Source organism: Manihot esculenta, chromosome 1 (genome assembly GCF_001659605.2).
Source record: "Manihot esculenta cultivar AM560-2 chromosome 1, M.esculenta_v8, whole genome shotgun sequence".
Classification (NCBI taxonomy): domain Eukaryota; kingdom Viridiplantae; phylum Streptophyta; class Magnoliopsida; order Malpighiales; family Euphorbiaceae; genus Manihot; species Manihot esculenta.
This window is the reverse complement of record NC_035161.2, coordinates 42,432,591-42,450,096: the sequence shown is the minus strand read 5'-3', so window position 1 is coordinate 42,450,096 and position 17,506 is coordinate 42,432,591. Positions and strand designations below refer to the sequence as shown.

At 35.2% G+C, this 17,506-nt stretch overlaps 2 protein-coding genes across 8 annotated transcripts; both read left to right on the top strand.

The window, feature by feature from the left end:
• The first annotated feature begins 951 nt into the window (after positions 1 to 951).
• Positions 952 to 7,327, top strand: LOC110616571. 5 transcript variants are annotated; one of them, XM_021759013.2, is made up of 5 exons: positions 952 to 1,515; positions 3,556 to 3,666; positions 4,003 to 4,270; positions 6,179 to 6,323; positions 7,109 to 7,327. In XM_021759013.2, the coding sequence occupies exons 2-5, from the start codon at positions 3,583 to 3,585 to the stop codon at positions 7,113 to 7,115; spliced, it is 504 nt and encodes a 167-aa protein (XP_021614705.1). In that variant the 5' UTR covers positions 952 to 1,515; positions 3,556 to 3,582; the 3' UTR covers positions 7,116 to 7,327. The 5 variants fall into 5 exon arrangements, with proteins under 5 accessions (XP_021614705.1, XP_021614689.1, XP_021614697.1 ...); XM_021758997.2 differs by having other exon boundaries at positions 952 to 1,517; positions 3,550 to 3,666; XM_021759005.2 differs by having other exon boundaries at positions 952 to 1,521.
• A 5,742-nt stretch (positions 7,328 to 13,069) lies between these two features.
• LOC110616561 (squamosa promoter-binding-like protein 8) lies at positions 13,070 to 15,717 on the top strand. Of its 3 annotated transcripts, none has more exons than XM_021758970.2 (4): positions 13,075 to 13,561; positions 13,833 to 14,491; positions 15,148 to 15,320; positions 15,420 to 15,717. In XM_021758970.2, exons 2-4 carry the CDS (start codon positions 13,890 to 13,892, stop codon positions 15,578 to 15,580), a joined length of 936 nt encoding a protein of 311 aa, XP_021614662.1. In that variant the 5' UTR covers positions 13,075 to 13,561; positions 13,833 to 13,889; the 3' UTR covers positions 15,581 to 15,717. The 3 variants fall into 3 exon arrangements, with proteins under 3 accessions (XP_043805934.1, XP_021614662.1, XP_021614671.1); XM_021758979.1 differs by having other exon boundaries at positions 13,078 to 13,561; positions 15,160 to 15,320; XM_043949999.1 differs by lacking the exons at positions 15,148 to 15,320; positions 15,420 to 15,717 and adding an exon at positions 14,584 to 15,109 and having other exon boundaries at positions 13,070 to 13,561.
• The last annotated feature ends 1,789 nt before the right edge of the window (positions 15,718 to 17,506 follow it).

Below are 17,506 nucleotides of genomic sequence, written 5' to 3'. Positions count from 1 at the left end.
TTAAGAAAATAAACATTTTAAATTTATATATTAAGCTTAAAATTTGCAAAACACCTTAGTCGTATGTAATTTTTAAGAAAATAGAAAAAATTACCTATGATGCTTAATGGGTGTGAATTACCGACGACTGTAATTCGATGGTAAACTCTTGCTTTTTTAGAACCATTAATCTATTGTTTGGCAACTAAGAAAAGTGAGGAAATCAGAAGGGAATTGTATCTTGCAAGTCGAGAGGAGAGTGTTGTCTGAGCTCAATTACAATAATGTTTGAAGTTATGTTCCATTTTTCTCTTGATCCAAATCCCTATTTTGCTTCAAATCTCCTTTATTTATAAATTAAGTACGCTGCTGTTAGAATTCATCCCACAGGTTTCCTGTGATATGTGGCCTAGATACTATATTTTATCCGGACAATTAAAAAATTAAAAATTGAGATCGTCATCTTAGTGTTTAGATTCTAATCATTCACCCTTTAATTCTAACACTCCCATGATATATTTTTACCTTAATTTTTATTAAATTAATATTTTAATGTTAACTTTTATTTTTTTTAAATAAAAAGATAAAAAATTAATTTCATTTTATTTTTCATACCCCTTTAGATTTTGTAATACTTTTTTATTTTTAACCATTAGATAAATTTGTTACAATAATGTGCACATCTCAATTTTGGTAAAAACACATCTAAACTATCGGATAAAAAGAGATAAAATAAAATTGTTCTAAATTAATCCTAACCTTCTAATCTCTTTTTAATTTTTCACTATTGGATTTAGGATTTTAAACCCCTATATAAATATCTTACGGTTCAATGGGATAATTTTAAAAAACTGATATAGTTTGATGCTAAATACATGGATGAATTTGAAAATTTTCAAATTCAATTTTCTCGATCACTAATCTCCTATTCCCTGGTAATCCTCTATCCCCTTGTAATTTTTGTTAAAAAAAAAACAACGTAGGGATAATTTTGGAGAGCAATTTGAGATTTGCCGAATAGAATTTAGAGATTTTTTCTGTCCCCCAAAAACGACACCTGCTTCACCGCCACTCCGTCTCATCTCCTCTCCCTAAACGCCTCTCCATCTCCCTTGACCACCGAGACACGCACACACATCACCACAGAACCAGACCTCACCTTCGATACTCACTCAAACGAGCCAAAAATTTCCCCTCCAACCATCGAGACACACTTGGACAGGACCCAGCAGAATCAAACTCCTATCTGTCGCCTTCCTTCCAATCCAGTTCGCTCATTGCCTCTTGCTTTCCACCAGGCCTCCCACCGAACCCAAATCCCAAACCGCACCATCTGTTCCCTCGATTTCGTGTCTCAACAGCCGGTGGCCACCAGCGATCGGAGCAGACAGCGAGCAGTACCAGCTGAACCCGAGTTCACGCCAGCTCCTTCATCGCACCACACCACTCCAAGCTTCAGCATCGCTCTTCACACTTGTGCATCCTTGCCTCGTGGACCCAGCTCTTTCTTCTTCTCAGCCTTGAAACTCTGATTCGGTGTGGGTATAAGCCAATCCTTTGCATTCGTAAATCAATTTCTTCAAAATCTGAGTCTATCAGTTTGTTGTTTTTTAGTTTTCGTGTTTGTAGTCCTCTTAAACGATTATTAGTGTATCCTTGCAACATATCAGTTTCATGTCCTTTGATGTTTTCTGTGGATGAGTTTACTGTGCAGTGGTGCTATGGATACATGTTTAATCTCGGCTAAAATATTTTGTGGTACTGTGTTGTTTTAAACGTGTTAGATATGTCCTGAACAGCAATGGTCTTGCTTCCTCTGTTCAGAGCAGAAATGAGACTGCATGCTGTTGGGAGGTTGAAAGAATGCTTGTGGTTCTGGGTATATGGAAACGCGTTAATTTCACTGTTTGACAGTAGTTTTCAATCTGTGTATTTATTTCCTTATTTTCATTTATTTATCTACCTCATTTGTGTTCCCTGATTGTACAAAATGTAGAACAGTGTTATTTTGCTATTAGGGTATTTAAGATTATAGCAAAAAAAAAAAAATTGTGTTTATGCTTTGATCTAGGTAGTGTCATTACCTTTTATAAAAATTAATTACTTTGTTAAAGCATTTATTTCTCTGACTTAATATCAGCATGTCCTTTTATTTTCTATTTGAGTGAATTTTTAAATATGTAATAATTATTATGTGAAAATGAATAAAATGAAGGGTGTGGGATTAACACGGTGTGGAGATGAGGAAGGAGATGTTTATGAATTGTGCAGGCTAGGATGGCACTTTTGCGGGTTGAGTTTTGTTAAAAATGGGACTGAAATACAAGGAAGGTTCTGCCAAATTTTCAGCAAATTCATGAGTAATAGTAGTCTTTTTTTTTTAATAATTAAATTAAATTAATGAGTTATGGTTGGTTTTTAAATTGAGCTGATGATGAGACTTTGGTTGATTGAGTGAGGCTCTACTGATGAGTTGGACTCTCTAGGCTACAGTTAACATGTATCTTTCAATTAGGGTGTAATCGGGAGGTATTAAATTGGAACTCATAGTAATTTAATTACCCCTGATAATTATGTTGTTTGCTTTATTTATTTTTTTTATATTGCAGCTTTTTAGTAAATAATGAATATGTGCATAATCAAATGGGTTTATTTAATCTTACAATAATTAAATTAATATGGGTTGTAATAGTCTATTGATTTGGTTCCTGGGTAGGGGCCCTACTGGCAAACTAAATAGTCTATGTGATGATTAATATATATCTTTCAATTAGGGGCCTAAATGAAATGAATGAGAATTGTATCCCATAATAATTTAATCCCGCTAATTATCATGGCTTAGTTTATTTTTAACCTGTTAATAAATAATGAACTGAATTATGAAACACATGTAGACCTTTTTACATTTCTTTTCTTTAAATAATAAAAATTGAATTAATATGAGTTTGGGCTAATTGTTAATTTAGCCGATGATGGAACCTTTACTTGATATGTAGAGGGCTCTACTAACAAGTCAAACACTTCCGGCAATAATTAGCACATTCATTTTCAGTTGGGCTTGGGGGTTCAATGAAAATGATTAAATACTTAAAAGTCATATGAATTCACCTAATAAAAATAGTGGGATTTTAGGGCAAAACTATGAGTGTTTGGTCTAGTAGCATGATTGGTCTCTATGTTTTCAATCTTTTTATCAATCTGAGTTTTTGTAATAAAAATTTGAGTTTTTGTGAAACTGAATTGTTGTAGGTAAATAGTGTTATCTTATTAACTCTTTAAGGTAAGCTAGTTTTAAATAATTCTTGCGCACCTGTTCTGGATATGTGATCCCAGAGTTTCAGATTCCCTTGCTTCCCTTTGATTGTATGGGCTTTTTGTAAGCGATTTTAATGCCCTGAAACCATAAATTGTGCTGTATTTTGTTTCAAATAGTTGTTAATTAGGGTTTCCTGAGGTATGTCAATGATGTTATTTGGTATGTCAATGATGTTATTCGATATGTATTTTGTTTCAAATAGTTATGCTGCATGACTTCGGGTTTACTAGATTTCTTACCTGTTTAAATGATAGATTCAGGTGTGGTTTCTTATAAGCATCCAAAAGATGGATGAGAGTATGAAGCAATTTCAGCAAAGCTTGGTTGAGCTTGAAACCGAGGCTGAGCTCCTCCTTTTAGCCCGGCATCAGGTTCCATACCCTTTAACTTAATCATCTCAGAAGTTTGTTGCTCGCTGGCAAAATGTGTGGGAAAAGAAAATTCTCCATTGGAGTTATATGATTCACTTTGATAACCTTTGCCCGTTTGACAAAAGAAAAAATAAGGGCAGAAAATTGAAGCTACAGGAAGATACGGAAGTTTGTAAGAAGTTGAATGGCAACATATTTGTCAAATTTAAGTTTGTATTTAATTTAGCCTGTTAAGCTGCTTTGCATGGTCAAATTTAATTAGAATTAAGATAGCATATGGCTAATAGATGTTAATCAGATGCTATGTTATAGGTAACTTTAGCAGTAAATGTGCAGGTGATTGAAAATGATAAAACTAGAAATGGGAACAGGGAAGCACTTACAGCGCTGCGGAAGAGAGCTCGGACAACAAAAACTAGTGTTCCTTCACCCTATGAATCAATCATGAAGGATATTGGGAGGTCTGCATCAAAACCTTTGGTGAAGGAGGTATGTGCAACATGCGGCAACCATGACTCAGATGAGCGCACATGGATGATGTTCCAAGGAACTGATGTCTTTGCTAGTATGCCATTTCATGCCGCTCATAGCATATTGGAGAGAGGTTTTCTCTAGAACTTCTAATTTTGATAGATTACAACTGTGCATAGATCAATTTACCACTTTAACTGATGTATTGTCACATATGGAATGTGCGTTCAGTTGGAAATAGTGCTTGGTCTAGGTGCCTTTGCAGAGTAGTTGAGATATTTCTGGAACTACTATACAACACGTGTTTGACATGGAGATTTCAACTTCCCCCATTTTCAGATTGAGTTGGGCAGTTTGTATATTTTATACTGCCCTTTCAGGAATTTGTTAAATAAAGCCATTAATCTGCTATGCGCCAATTGAACTGGGGGTAAAAATTAGAGTTCTGGGTATTGTCCTCTACATATTCACAGTTTTGCATGAGGTGGTCGCTCACAAACTTGCATAGATCTATGCAATCATAAATTGAGACGTTAGCATTGCACATAGTAATGCCCTTAAGCAGAAACAAGATTGCTGGCAATGAAAAGAAATTATAGTTTCCCCCCTTCTCTCAGTAGGAAAGCCAGGAAAAGAAATATAGAACCTTAATAGTCTTAACAAATAATCCAGACTATCACCAACATCATGAGAAAGCTTATGGAGGTATGCTTCTGTTAGCAACTCCTACAATGAGATAGTGGCCCTTCATATTGCATCAAATTGTCCAATTCAGGATCATATTAATATTTCATCTAAAATTTGTAGATTGGTTCGTAGACATTCCCTATTTTATTTGGTTTCATGGGGTCTATCCCCTTCTGAAAATTAATTGACCAAATTCTTCCTTTGCCTGCATGAAGCCAAGAAGAATGGCTTGAATGTTTTCTTTAAGTAGTGTCAACATCTAGATATTGAGTACAACACTTGTCTGAGGGAAGGGAACTGAATGTGTGTGTGTTTTCGCCATCAATTATGTAACCAAATATCTCCAAGTTTAATAAAGCAAGGCTATTGATGGTGAATTCAAGGAACTTGGAAGAGATAAAGAACTTACCTAAAATATCAATAATTAAGAAGGTGAAATTTGAGCAAAGCCTTTGGATATTAAAGCACGAGTTGAATCATCGCCAGATTTTGATGTGTTACCCGCTTAAGGATTCATAATGGCTCAGGTGACTGAATTGAACAATCCTCTATTCTGTAACTGACCTTAAATAGATGACTCACTGTGGCAAAAGCAGAGAAAATGAACATCTTTTGTAGGCAGAAATAGAAGAAATATATATGGAAAGTGTTGTTTGTAGAATGCTACAGATCTTAGGTAGCAAAAGAAAGCACTGTATATTGTTGAAACTTCAATTGAATTAATGTTCAGTAGTATAGACTGACATTCATTAGCGGACCTGTGTAAACAGTCTGCTAAAAGATGACCCTAAACTCAAACCCTCGCGAGTAGAAGAGCTTTGTGCACTGGGAAGAGAAGACCCTAGCATTCATCAGTATCTCTCTCTAATATACCATCTGAGCATAGGCTCCCCCCAAAAAATACACCACATTCACAAACAACAATTTTTTAAACCTAAATCGTATTAGTTCCTCTCAAAAGAAAATAGAATCATTTGTGCTGTATTTTGATGGAATTGAAAAGAGAGTTTCAGTCATTTTGGATAGTAAGGGGAAGGGAATATAGGAGAAAGGAAAGGAAATTTTATTTTCCAATTTCCTAGGAAAGCCACCTAACATTTTACCCAATTTGGAGAGAACCAAGGGAAATGAAGAAATGAAGATTATTTTCTCTGTTTTCTTGCATGTAACTAAAGAATGCATGTAGAAAAGTAATATCATTTATTTTCTTTTCTCTTTTTCTCATTTAATTTCTCTTCCTTTTCCTTGCAATTTTTGTTATCGAGACAAAGCATTACTGTATTGAAGTTCTCTCCATGAAGTTTATGGTTTTTGAATGTCAAATTCCTCTAATCTTATCTTTGTTGCTATGCAGATCAAGAACGACTTGACTATGAGGCTAAAAAATTACAAAGCTATGTAAAGGAGAAGTCTTTTATTATTTCAGAAAAAGGTGCTCTAGCTGACAAGATTAGTCCTGGAGTGCTTAGATCTCTGATAACCTTAACAGATAAACCTAAGTAAGTCTTGCCTGACAGAATAAATGACCTGGGAAGTTGAAGAAGATATTGAACGCAAGACCCTTGTCATCTTGTTTTAAAGTGGTCCATTTTACCAAAAGTTTCCACATGGTCAAGGTGGACATATGAAACATGTTCCCCCCTTTTCTGTTTCACGTTGCCCTCCTTCGTTCTTGCATTTGTGTCCCTTTTTTTTTTCTCAAGAACATTGATATGACTTTGCAGCTTGCACTAGTAATAAGTAAATAATATTGCAATTCGTGATTGATTCTGTCTGCATTTGCATGATAAATCTCTAGGAGCTTGGTTTAGATGCCTCGTTTGTTTTCCTACACAAAAGTTTATTATTAGCTGCCAAAGTATACTTTAATATATTTATCATGCAACTCGCTAATTTTACTATTTGTAGATGATGGTATCTGCTGAAGACTCAATATAGGGGTGCATCTGAAATTAACAGAAAATACATTGAATTTTACACCGCTACCATGACTTGTAAAGAGTAAATAGGGGACACTCTTTACCCTGCTTAATACCAACTATATTCATAAGCAATCATTGTACATCTATAGCTGGGGCAAAAATGTTTCGCGAAGATTCACAAACTGATTGTGTATTTTTGTTGGAGATGCTAAGACCTGCATAGCACTTTTAATTTTAGTGCTGCATTGCTCATTTGTTTCGTTGGACGGTGTTAGACGTTGACAAGGCCTGGATCCTATAGGCGTGTAGATTACTGGCTACATTTATACTTTTGTTATAGGTTTATCTATTTGCATGTGCAGGGACTAAGAGCAGACGGATGGGTAGCATAGATGCTATGGCAATTCATTTTCATTTTCACTGTGTTGCGATTCTTTTAGGTGCAAATGTGCTCTTATTTCTTGGTGCCTCTTGAAAATTTTGGATGATTCTTGGCATTAAGGGATTCATTGTTTGCCTTCCCAAATTGAAAAACAGTTATTGTTCTCTTCATTTATGGATATGTCAATTTCCATTTTTACAGATTCTGTATTTGATACCTTTAGGTGATTTTGCCTTTTATGAGCATGCTTTTTATTGAAAAATATCCATGAGCTTTAGCTTATAGTTTTAATAGAGTATGACTCCTCACTTGTGGGTTTAGATTGGGGTTAAATGAGATTTTTGAAAGAGTGGGGGGGAATGGAAATTATGGAACAAAACAACTTCTACACTTCAGTTATGGGGAATTCACACCGTCTTCTTGTCGATGTCATTTGGTTTATAGAAAGAAGAAAATAAAATGAAGGGATGCGGAAAGGACGGACGTTTGATGTGTCCGTTTGACGGGCAAGTCTACGTAGTTATATATGTGAAAAGAAGAAAACCATTTGAACGCAGCATCAAAATAAAATATCGAATTCTATTTTCTTCTTTCAAGCAGACGCCGTTAATGCTAAGTTTCACTTTGTTTATTTTAGATAATTAAAATTTCTTTTCTAAGTATTTAAATCTATTTTAAACTTAAGTATGACATATATAAATGCCATAAACATGTAGATATTATTATCAAAGTAATTGTTTTAATTAATATAAATGAATTGAATCAAAGTAAAACTAATTTAAAAGCCTAAATTTGGTAAGAAGTATTATTTTTATTAAAAGTAAAATAAATTTATAGTATTTCTTATTAATAAATAAAATAAGTCTGTGACTAGACATTCCGTACAGAGGAGTCAATGTGCGTGTCAGACTTTCACCAAATGCCACCAGCCTCTTTGGACTATGGACTGTCGAGTGTCGACTCCCGTCTCCCGTCTCTCTTCACACTCGTCCCTTTCTAAAACCTCTTCAACACTCGCTACATTGTTCTCAATCCTGTCACGTAAGGGTACTGTTGTAGTTATCCACTCCAGCTAACCTCTTTCTCCGCTAGCGAGTATATGTTTGGCGGAGACGTGCGAGTAGGCAAACAACAGGCTCGATATAAACAAACTACTTACAAGACCGAATAATACATCATACATTGACGATACGTTCGTCTCGTCTCCACCTCTGTTCTTATGTTATTTTACTGCTATGCCCTTCTCTTTACGTCTTATTTACAACGGAAGCCAGTACATGCTTAGGTGCTAAATGGTCCACGACTAATTAGGGCCCAGCTTCAATTTTATTCAGAATTGTACCACCACATGATGATTAATCAAAATGAAAACTTAAGTCATTCAGAGCTCAATTAGGTGAGCTTTGGGTATGTCCAAAATATGCTAGTAATGATTTGGAATTTCTTCTTTTAAAAAATACAACCAAAATCTGATCTACTTTGAAAAAAGATACCTTATTGAATTAGCGCCCAATTATACCATCTATTGACTATTTTATGTTATTTATCATGTGTTCAGCAGACCTTACATATATTCATAATATAAGAAGGTTATTCGGAGGCATTAAATAAATCGAATTATACATTGCTGTCTCACAAATGAAAACAGCATGAAGCAAGCAATCAAGGCCGAGGGCCATGCTTCGACACCGCCCTCTTTAAGCGTACTCCTTTTTTCTAAATCCTCATTTGAATAATGTAAGTTGAAAATCCATTATTTCTAATACAGTCTCAAATATTTTGATATGATTTGTTAATAGCCTAATTTTTGCATTCAAATATTTGATTTTTTTTTTTTTTCTCTCATGAACTTCTGACAGATGAGAGATCTGGACAGAAGTTAAAATTGAACAGTGGAGTGATTCAGAGAACGCTGATTTGACACTCATGGCAGCCCACCCAGTGGTGTTGTTCCTTAGTCCTTACAATTATACGAAAACGAGATGAACCAAACCCCTTTGCTTCATTTTAAGGAAACCTACAGGGATGTGCATCTTCACTTTCACTGCCTTTTCCATCCTATTCACCAAAACCCACTCACCCTTTCTATTTTCAGATATAAAATTGTAATTTTCATACACCAAAACTGTGAAAAAAATAAAATAGAATAATAAAATTTAAATTGTGTTAAATACTGTTCTTATTTTACGATCAATTAAAATTAAATAGATTTTTATAAAATTTAATTTTTAAAATCAAAATAATAAAAATTTATTTTTAATTTGTAAACCAATAAAAATATAAAGAATAAAAAACAGAAATTCTTTTTTTTTTTTTCAAAAAGAGGGATAGAGCCCTTATTTTATTAATTTAGGCCTTGAAAATCTCAACCTATCAGCATTCAATAAAAATTTAATAGTAACAAGAGGCCATTGATGAATTTTCAAATTAAAATCATCACCAATGGTTGAACTAGTCAAACGATCCGCTACCGCATTTGCTTCCCTGTAAATTTTTACCATCTTGACTTCCCAGCTTCTATTGATAAGATCACGGCAATTCCTCACCAAATTAGCAACTCTAAAAACTTCTGCACCTCTACCTGCAAGTAAATCTAACACGAGTTGAGAATCCATTTGAACTTCAATCTTCTTCCACCCTGAATCGCATGCTAATACTAAAGCATAATATATTCCCCATAGCTCGTATTCCATTGCTCCACAATTGCCCAAAAACCGTTGAAAGCCCAAAAGCCATCTACCTTCATTGTTTCGAAAACAACCTGCACAACTTGTCCTTCTTGCTGACAACAATGCACTACCATCGGAATTCACTACCACCCAGCCTGTTTCTGGCGGCTTCCACCCAACATACTTCAAAGACCGGCCTGTCGATCCAGACCCAGCCTGCACCGAAAACCTCCATTCATGAACATATTCTTTTACTTGAAGCTGAATAAAGGACACATCAATAGTATTCTGGTCATTATTCTCATTAAAAATCAACAAGTTTCTTCGTTTCCATAACCACCAAACAGCCGAACTAAAAAGCACATCCCATGGTATTTCATTAGCCAATAACCCTACTTTTTCTGTATTAGTATATAGCCATAAAGGCACATTCAAAATATCAAAAAATGGAGAAACTAAATTGGTAGGTAAAAAGGAATTCCAAATTTATTTCACATATTGGCAATCTCGTAGAGCATGCAAAACAGATTCACTTGCAACTCCACAAAGAGGACATAAATCATAATCAATAAATTCTCGCTTTCGACGTTAAACATTAACCATGATTTTCTCATATGCCACTTCCCACAAAAACACTAGAACTCGCTGTGGCACCCTAACCTTCCATAGCCCTTGCCAATCCACATTAGATCCTGACACTTCTGAATAAAACGTATCAAACCCTGACTTAACTGTATATAAGCCAGAAGAAGAATGCTTCCACGCAAAACCATCCAAACACGACATATCATCAACTAAAGTAATTGGTTGGAAATATAAAAGGACATCAGTAGGAAGAAGAGAATTTAAAATGTCCCAATTCCAGCCTACATTAGGAATCCAGAAATATCGAACACAAACCTGCATATTCAACTCAATCAACGGTTTGAGTGCAAAATTCCAAAGAGGCTCAACCGAAAACCAATCATCCAGCCAAAATCTAGTGTGCATCCCATTATTCACATCTACAACTACCCCTTTTCGAAGTAGCTCTAAACCATAACAAAAAGATTTCCAACTGACTGAACTATTAGCTGGCTTAGTGACCTCCCAATGAACAAAACCTGACTCATATTTATTGAAAAGACACCTAACCCACAAAGCTTGCGGATTCTTATAAGCTCACCAACACAACTTCCCTAATAGAGCCTGGTTCATTTGTTGCATATTTCTGATGCCAAGACCACCTAACCGCTTCGGCAAGGACATTGTATCCCAATTAATCAGATGTACAGCTGGCTTCATATCCTTCCCATGCCAAATAAAGTTCCTGCATATTTTCTCCATTTCATTGCAAAGCGATACTGGTAAAAGGGCGCATCACAAAAACAGGAATAGCATTAAGAACTAATTGAACTAACGTTAGTCGTCCAGCTTTTAATAGAGCTCTCACCTTCCAGCCATCAAGTCTGCCTCTCATTTTATCCAAAATACTGCCATATGTCGAGACTGAAATCCTCCCATGAATAGATGGCACACCCAAGTATTTTCCCAAATCAGCAGTCAAAGGAATACCTGACCTTGAAGACAAAAGTGATGCCAAATCACTATCAACAAAAGGCTACAAATAAAGAGAAGACTTAGCTAAATTCACTTTCTGCTCGGAAGCCTTAGCAAAGTCAGTCAGACATAATAAAATCAAATCCAACTGTTCCACAGAAGCTTCTGCGAACAAAACCATATCATCCGCGAACATAAGATGAGAAATCATCGAACCATTACTCGAGATAGGAATCGGCTTCCATCTGCCTTGACGAACAAGCTGTTTAAACATTCTCGAAAGTTGTTCAATACACATAACAAAAAGATATGAAGACATTGGATCGCCTTGTTGCACACCACGAGTCGGTTTAAAAGATTCTAACTTCTCACCATTCCATAACACTGACATAGAAGATGTTCTAATAATATTAGAAATCCAAGCATCGGAAAAGTGGTAAGAACCCAACACCCACTGAATAAAATCCTAATCTAGTCTATCATAAGCTTTTTCAAGATCAATTTTAATCGCCATAAAACCCCCTGATCGCTTAGACGTTCTCATAGTGTGCAAAACTTCTTGAAACACCACAATGTTATCAATAATTTGTCGGCCAGGAATGAAGCTACTTTGTTCCAATCCAATGAGAGAGCTCAAAACATCTTTCAATCTGTTAACCAACACTTTTGTAACAAGCTTATAGAGCACGTTACATAAACTAATTGGTCTGAACTGTTTACATAAGCTAATTGGTCTGAACTGAGAAATAAATTCTGGACAAGCAATTTTAGGAATAAGGGTCAGCGTCATTTCATTAACTTCCTCTGGAAACTCCCTCCTGCCCGAGACCTCAATAATAAATGCAGAACCCTGTGAACCAACCGCAGACCAAGATTTCTGAAGGAAAACTGCTTGTGGATACTGGAGCCTTGTAAGGAGACATAAGGCGCAAAGCATCATATACTTCATCATGAGAAAAAGGACGATTCTACATAGCTTTTCTGCCGACTCACAGCAGTTCTGATCTTTTCTCTGATAATGGGCACTACCCTACTGGTGATCTCTACTAGCTCAGGCCCTGCTAAGGCACTTTCTCTCACTTCTTCCCAGCAAACAGGTGACCTGCACTTCCTCCCATAAAGAGTTTAAGATAATATAATAAAATCATAATCCTTATATTTAATATTAAATTTAAATATTAATTTATAAGACTAAAAAAATTTTACAAATAAAATTTTAAAGATTATAAAATTTTAATCTTATCATATCACCAAAACGAATATTCAACTGTAATTCAATTTTTTTATTCAATACTAAACATAGATCAACCTTTAGTTCTGTTTTGGCAGTGGCAACTGGCAAGGCACAGTAGAAATTGTGAAACAGAAGCTCACGTGACCATCATGATTAGAAAAATTCTTGCACCATTCAGTTATAAATTGATTTATATAATTAATTAATAAAAAATTAAAATTTCATATTAGTATATATGTTTCACTATTTTTTCAATTAAATTTCATTTAATTTTAAATTATATGTTACAATTATATTAAACGAAAATTACACGTGATGTATGTAAGAATTTAATCGAATTAAAAAAAATCTGAAATTAGACAGGACAGGGCAAAATAGCCGGTGGTTCCCAGAGTGTTTAGGAACAGCGCGTGGCAAAAAGGTTTTACCCTTTACCCTATGCTATACCTCAAAAATAACAACGCGGTTATAGCATTTACTACTGCAACTGCAAGGAAAGAAAAGGGTCTTAATCCTAGCGAGCTGGGGAGAGACGAGAGAGTGAAAATCCCCTACCCACTCCCCTTCCCCTCTTTATTTTCTCATTCCTCCCTTTATTACACAGAAATCCACACCAACACGACTGTGGCCTTTCCACAACTAGGTAATTATCACATGGGTAAAATCGTATTTTTCTTTTTCACCTCTTCTCCAGCCGCCTCATAACTCTGCTCCCAGTCTCAGACTCGCTAGAGAGAGACACAGAGCTGAGCTGGGAAAGGCTGGGCTTTTGAGAGAAAGTGGAGGGGGTGAAGCTTAGCTGAAATATACAGAGTAGTGGGTAGGCAGCTAAATAAAGAAAGAGAGAGCTTATAGATGGAGAGAAGAACTTAATGTGCACGCCAATAAAGAGGAGAAAGCAACAGTCAGTCCAACTCCGCAAAATGGCAAATTTAGGGTTTTTGAAATTCGCATCCTTTCCATTGCTTCACTGAGTTCCATACTGCCATAGGTGAGTTTCCACTGTCTTCAACGCCAATATGTCCCCAAAAGCAATTCCTACACCTCTCAAAAAGGAAAACAACAACAATAATAATAATAGTAATACCTCATTTCAGAGCAACAAACAGCAAAATCAAAGCTTTTCCAGCGGCTTTTATTTCCTCAGTTATCTATTCTGAAAGCTGACATATTTACCTTTGCAGTTTTTATCTCTGATTTTATTTTTCTCCGTTTTTAATTTAACTAAAATTTTAACCCCCTTCATTCTCTTTTGCGTACAGATTGAAGTGCTTCCTTCCACCATCACCGGAAAATAACCTTTGTGATTCGCTGCAAAAATGCTGGAATACGAATGGGGAAGCCCATCAACGATGATGCTGCTCTCTGGAGACGAACCTACAGAAGGACCAGCCCAAAACCGCCAGATTTTCGATCATTACGCTGCTCAGTCATTCAACGATAACCTTGTTCCCCAACCAACTACAAACTTATTCCACCACCCACCAATACATCAAGTCAACTCCCTTTATGACCCACGCGCCTACGCCATTGCCTCCTCCTACACGCCTCCCCATCCTTCCCTCCTCTCCCTAGACCCCATTACCAACCCTGCCGGAGCCGCTCCCTCATATTTCCTCGTCCCAAAGTCTGAGGAGGTCTCTAGACCCTCTGATTATACGGCGAGGATAGGTCTGAATTTGGGCGGTCGGACCTACTTCTCTTCAGCAGAGGATGATTTCGTGAACCGCCTTTATCGGCGCTGTAGACAGGTAGAGGCCGGTTCGTCAAATGCTCCCAGGTGCCAAGCTGAGGGGTGCAATGCCGATCTTTCCCACGCCAAGCACTATCATCGGCGTCACAAGGTCTGTGAATTTCACTCAAAAGCGTCAACGGTCATAGCGGCCGGGTTGGCACAGCGATTCTGCCAGCAGTGCAGCAGGTTTGTAGAAAATTCGTAAATGCCTTCTCCATGCATTCCCATACTTACGTCTTCTTCATTCTCATTTGATGAATACTCTTAACATTTCATAGCCTTCGACAAGAAGATGGTAGACAAGTGTTTGAATTGGCACAAATGCCCCTGTTCTTTCAATCATTGGTTTTAGCGGATGTTGTTAATCCCGAGGGCATTTGTGTCCGTAAACTTCTCCTCGGGTTTCCGTTTACGTACCTGGTTTTTTGTTTGGTTAATCACCTCTGCTTAATGCTTCCGATTACCGTGGCAGTATTTGGAGGAGTGGTTATTATTATGATAATTATCCTACTTTACGTTAGCTTTGTGAATTGACCAAAACGCCCACCACATTCATTCATATTTTCACGCTGCTGCATGATCATCCCTGGCGACTGGCAATAAACAAAACAAGATTAAAGCCCGAACTTGGTCGGATACTCCACACAAGACGATAATGCCCCTGGAATTGTGCTTTTGTATCCAATGATTGGGTATGCCGTACATGTGGAAATCCCGAGGGCATTTGTGTCCGTTTTGCCATGATAATACCATAGCAGTATTGTGCAGTTTTTTTTTTTTTTTTTAGAATCGCCATTATGTGGTTAGAAGATATCTAAAAATGTTAAATTAACAGCGAGTAGATTGTTTCCCAGATTTCATCTCCTTTCAGAATTCGATAATGGAAAGCGCAGTTGCAGAAGGAGATTGGCCGATCACAATCGCCGCCGCCGAAAATCGCACCAGATAAATCAAGAAACTCACAAGTTACAACCGGCAGAAAGTGCCCGTAATTATTCTTCAGAAAATCTCACGAGTAAGCTGGTTAACGTTCTTTTATTAGCTATGCATGACTTGATTTTTAAAATTCTTAAGTGAAACTTCACGTTTGTATATTCATTTTATCATGAAATAGGGTCACCACCCGAGTCTGGAGTTCATAATTCGTCGTCCTCGGTGACAGTGGCAGTATCGCCGCCTCGAAAGTTTTTGGATTGTTTCAGGCATATACCATATCAAGCTACTGCATCTTCTTCCTCTGCATCATCAAGCTCACTGTTTTTCTCAAGTGGATAGTACTACTAGTAGCACTGAAATATTCATTTAGAAGTAACACATGCATAATCCTTTTTTCCCCTTTTCCCTCCTTATATTCAAATATTCATCCTTGAATTGGTGTTATCAGTATCAATTAATATATATGTTTAAATCTACTCTCTCTCTCTCTCTCTCTCTCAAAAGTACATATTCATTTATGTAGTATCTCATATCCATCCACGGCGTGAAAATTGGAGCTTTTCCAATACAAGGCACTGGTATGGTTCAGAAATGGACTGGGTGGGCACGAGAGTGCAGGATTATTATCATTTAAGGCATTGCATTATTACCCTCTTGTCTGCTCCATGAACTTCCCCACCAAATAAGATTACCGCAGTAAACGCTTAACAAACTTAATTACTACAACCTAATAGTATAAATTTTCTGAGAACAAAGTTACAGTGTACTAAAGCTGTCCAGTTCTCTCCTGCATGCAGGCTGTAGGATATATACGTCTTATGTTGTATGTCTTTAGGGATATATACGTCTTATGTTGTCTTATTAAATTTTTAAATTTAATAATTTATATAATAATTTAATTATCTAGTTCATATGTCACTTATATTATTATAATTATTTTTTTATTAGTTAATTGTATTATTTTATATTTTAATTTAAATATTTAAATTTTAAATAAATTGAATTTAGGCTTATATTCAGTATAATTTTGATCAATTTTTAAAATTAAAATTAATAATAAATAATTTAATAGTTAAATATGTAATTCACATTTTCAATAATAATAAATGTTATTTTATAGTAATAATTATAAATATTTTATATTAAAGATATTATTTAATAAAAATAATAGCATATATAAAATAATTAAAATAATATATTTATTATAAAATTTTCATAATCATTAATACAAAACAAAATCAATTTACTATTGAGATAGTTGACTGAATATCTAACAGTATTTTTTTTAAATTAAATATATCATTTACCTATAAGATTTAATATTATTTCATATATAGAATTAATTTATATTTAAAAAATAATAAAATATTATATTTAATATTTTATTTGAATTTTTATATTTTAATTTTTAAAAATTGATTAAAATTAATTTTAAATACAAACATTGTGTCAATTAAATTAAAATTTAAATATTTAAATTAAAATATAAAATAAAATAAACATTGAATTTTTTCAATCATTTAATTATTAATTTATATAAAAAAATAATAATATACATAATATTTCAACTAAATTATTAAATTATCACATAAATTATTAAATTTAAAAATTTATAGAATGGCTAAAATTACGTGAAGAAGGGGAGAATTGAATCAATTAAATTAAAATTAAAAAATTTAATAAAAAATAAATATATAAATATCTGCAAATATTTAGCTTTTTGATCGATTTGTCAAAAAGAAAAAAATATTAGTGGGTTTTGGTATGTTTTTGTCGGTTGTAATGATTTGGACACGTCCATGCAACTTCCTGGGGATTTAATTGTGGGTCCTTCATCTCTTTATAAGTTTTGTTCCGATTTTACGTGCTTACTTTATGATGGTCTCAGGATTTGCGTGGGTGAAAATAAATTAACAATAATCATCAGTCTTTTTCCGCATATCTTTTATGCTTTTCTACATGATTATGGATGCCAAACTTCTTGTATTACATTCCAGAAAATGAGGAAATTCGTGGCTTGTCCTTTTTATTCAATAAGTGCAAAATTTTCAAGCATGCACAGGAACAGCTCACATCGAAGCCACACAAACCGGGTGGATTCCAATTCTTGGTGGGTGGAGGAACGTCCCCAAGAAACTTCCACTTGATGATGTTTGTGTTTTACGATAGAGCAAAATGTGGAGATGAAAACACAAGGAAATTTCCTAACTAGTCCATTCACCAAGCGCTATTAAATCTAGCCCCCTGAGCTCATCTGATGATTCC

Coding starts and splice junctions, on each gene's coding strand:
- LOC110616571 (XM_021759013.2), top strand. CDS start 3,583: ATGGATGAGAGTATGAAGCAATTTCAGCAAAGCTTGGTTGAGCTTGAA. Junction 3,667..4,002: donor TCCTTTTAGCCCGGCATCAG/GTTCCATACCCT, acceptor GTAAATGTGCAG/GTGATTGAAAATGATAAAAC. Junction 4,271..6,178: donor TCATAGCATATTGGAGAGAG/GTTTTCTCTAGA, acceptor GTTGCTATGCAG/ATCAAGAACGACTTGACTAT.
- LOC110616561 (XM_021758970.2), top strand. CDS start 13,890: ATGCTGGAATACGAATGGGGAAGCCCATCAACGATGATGCTGCTCTCT. Junction 14,492..15,147: donor TTCTGCCAGCAGTGCAGCAG/GTTTGTAGAAAA, acceptor AACAGCGAGTAG/ATTGTTTCCCAGATTTCATC. Junction 15,321..15,419: donor TTCTTCAGAAAATCTCACGA/GTAAGCTGGTTA, acceptor ATCATGAAATAG/GGTCACCACCCGAGTCTGGA.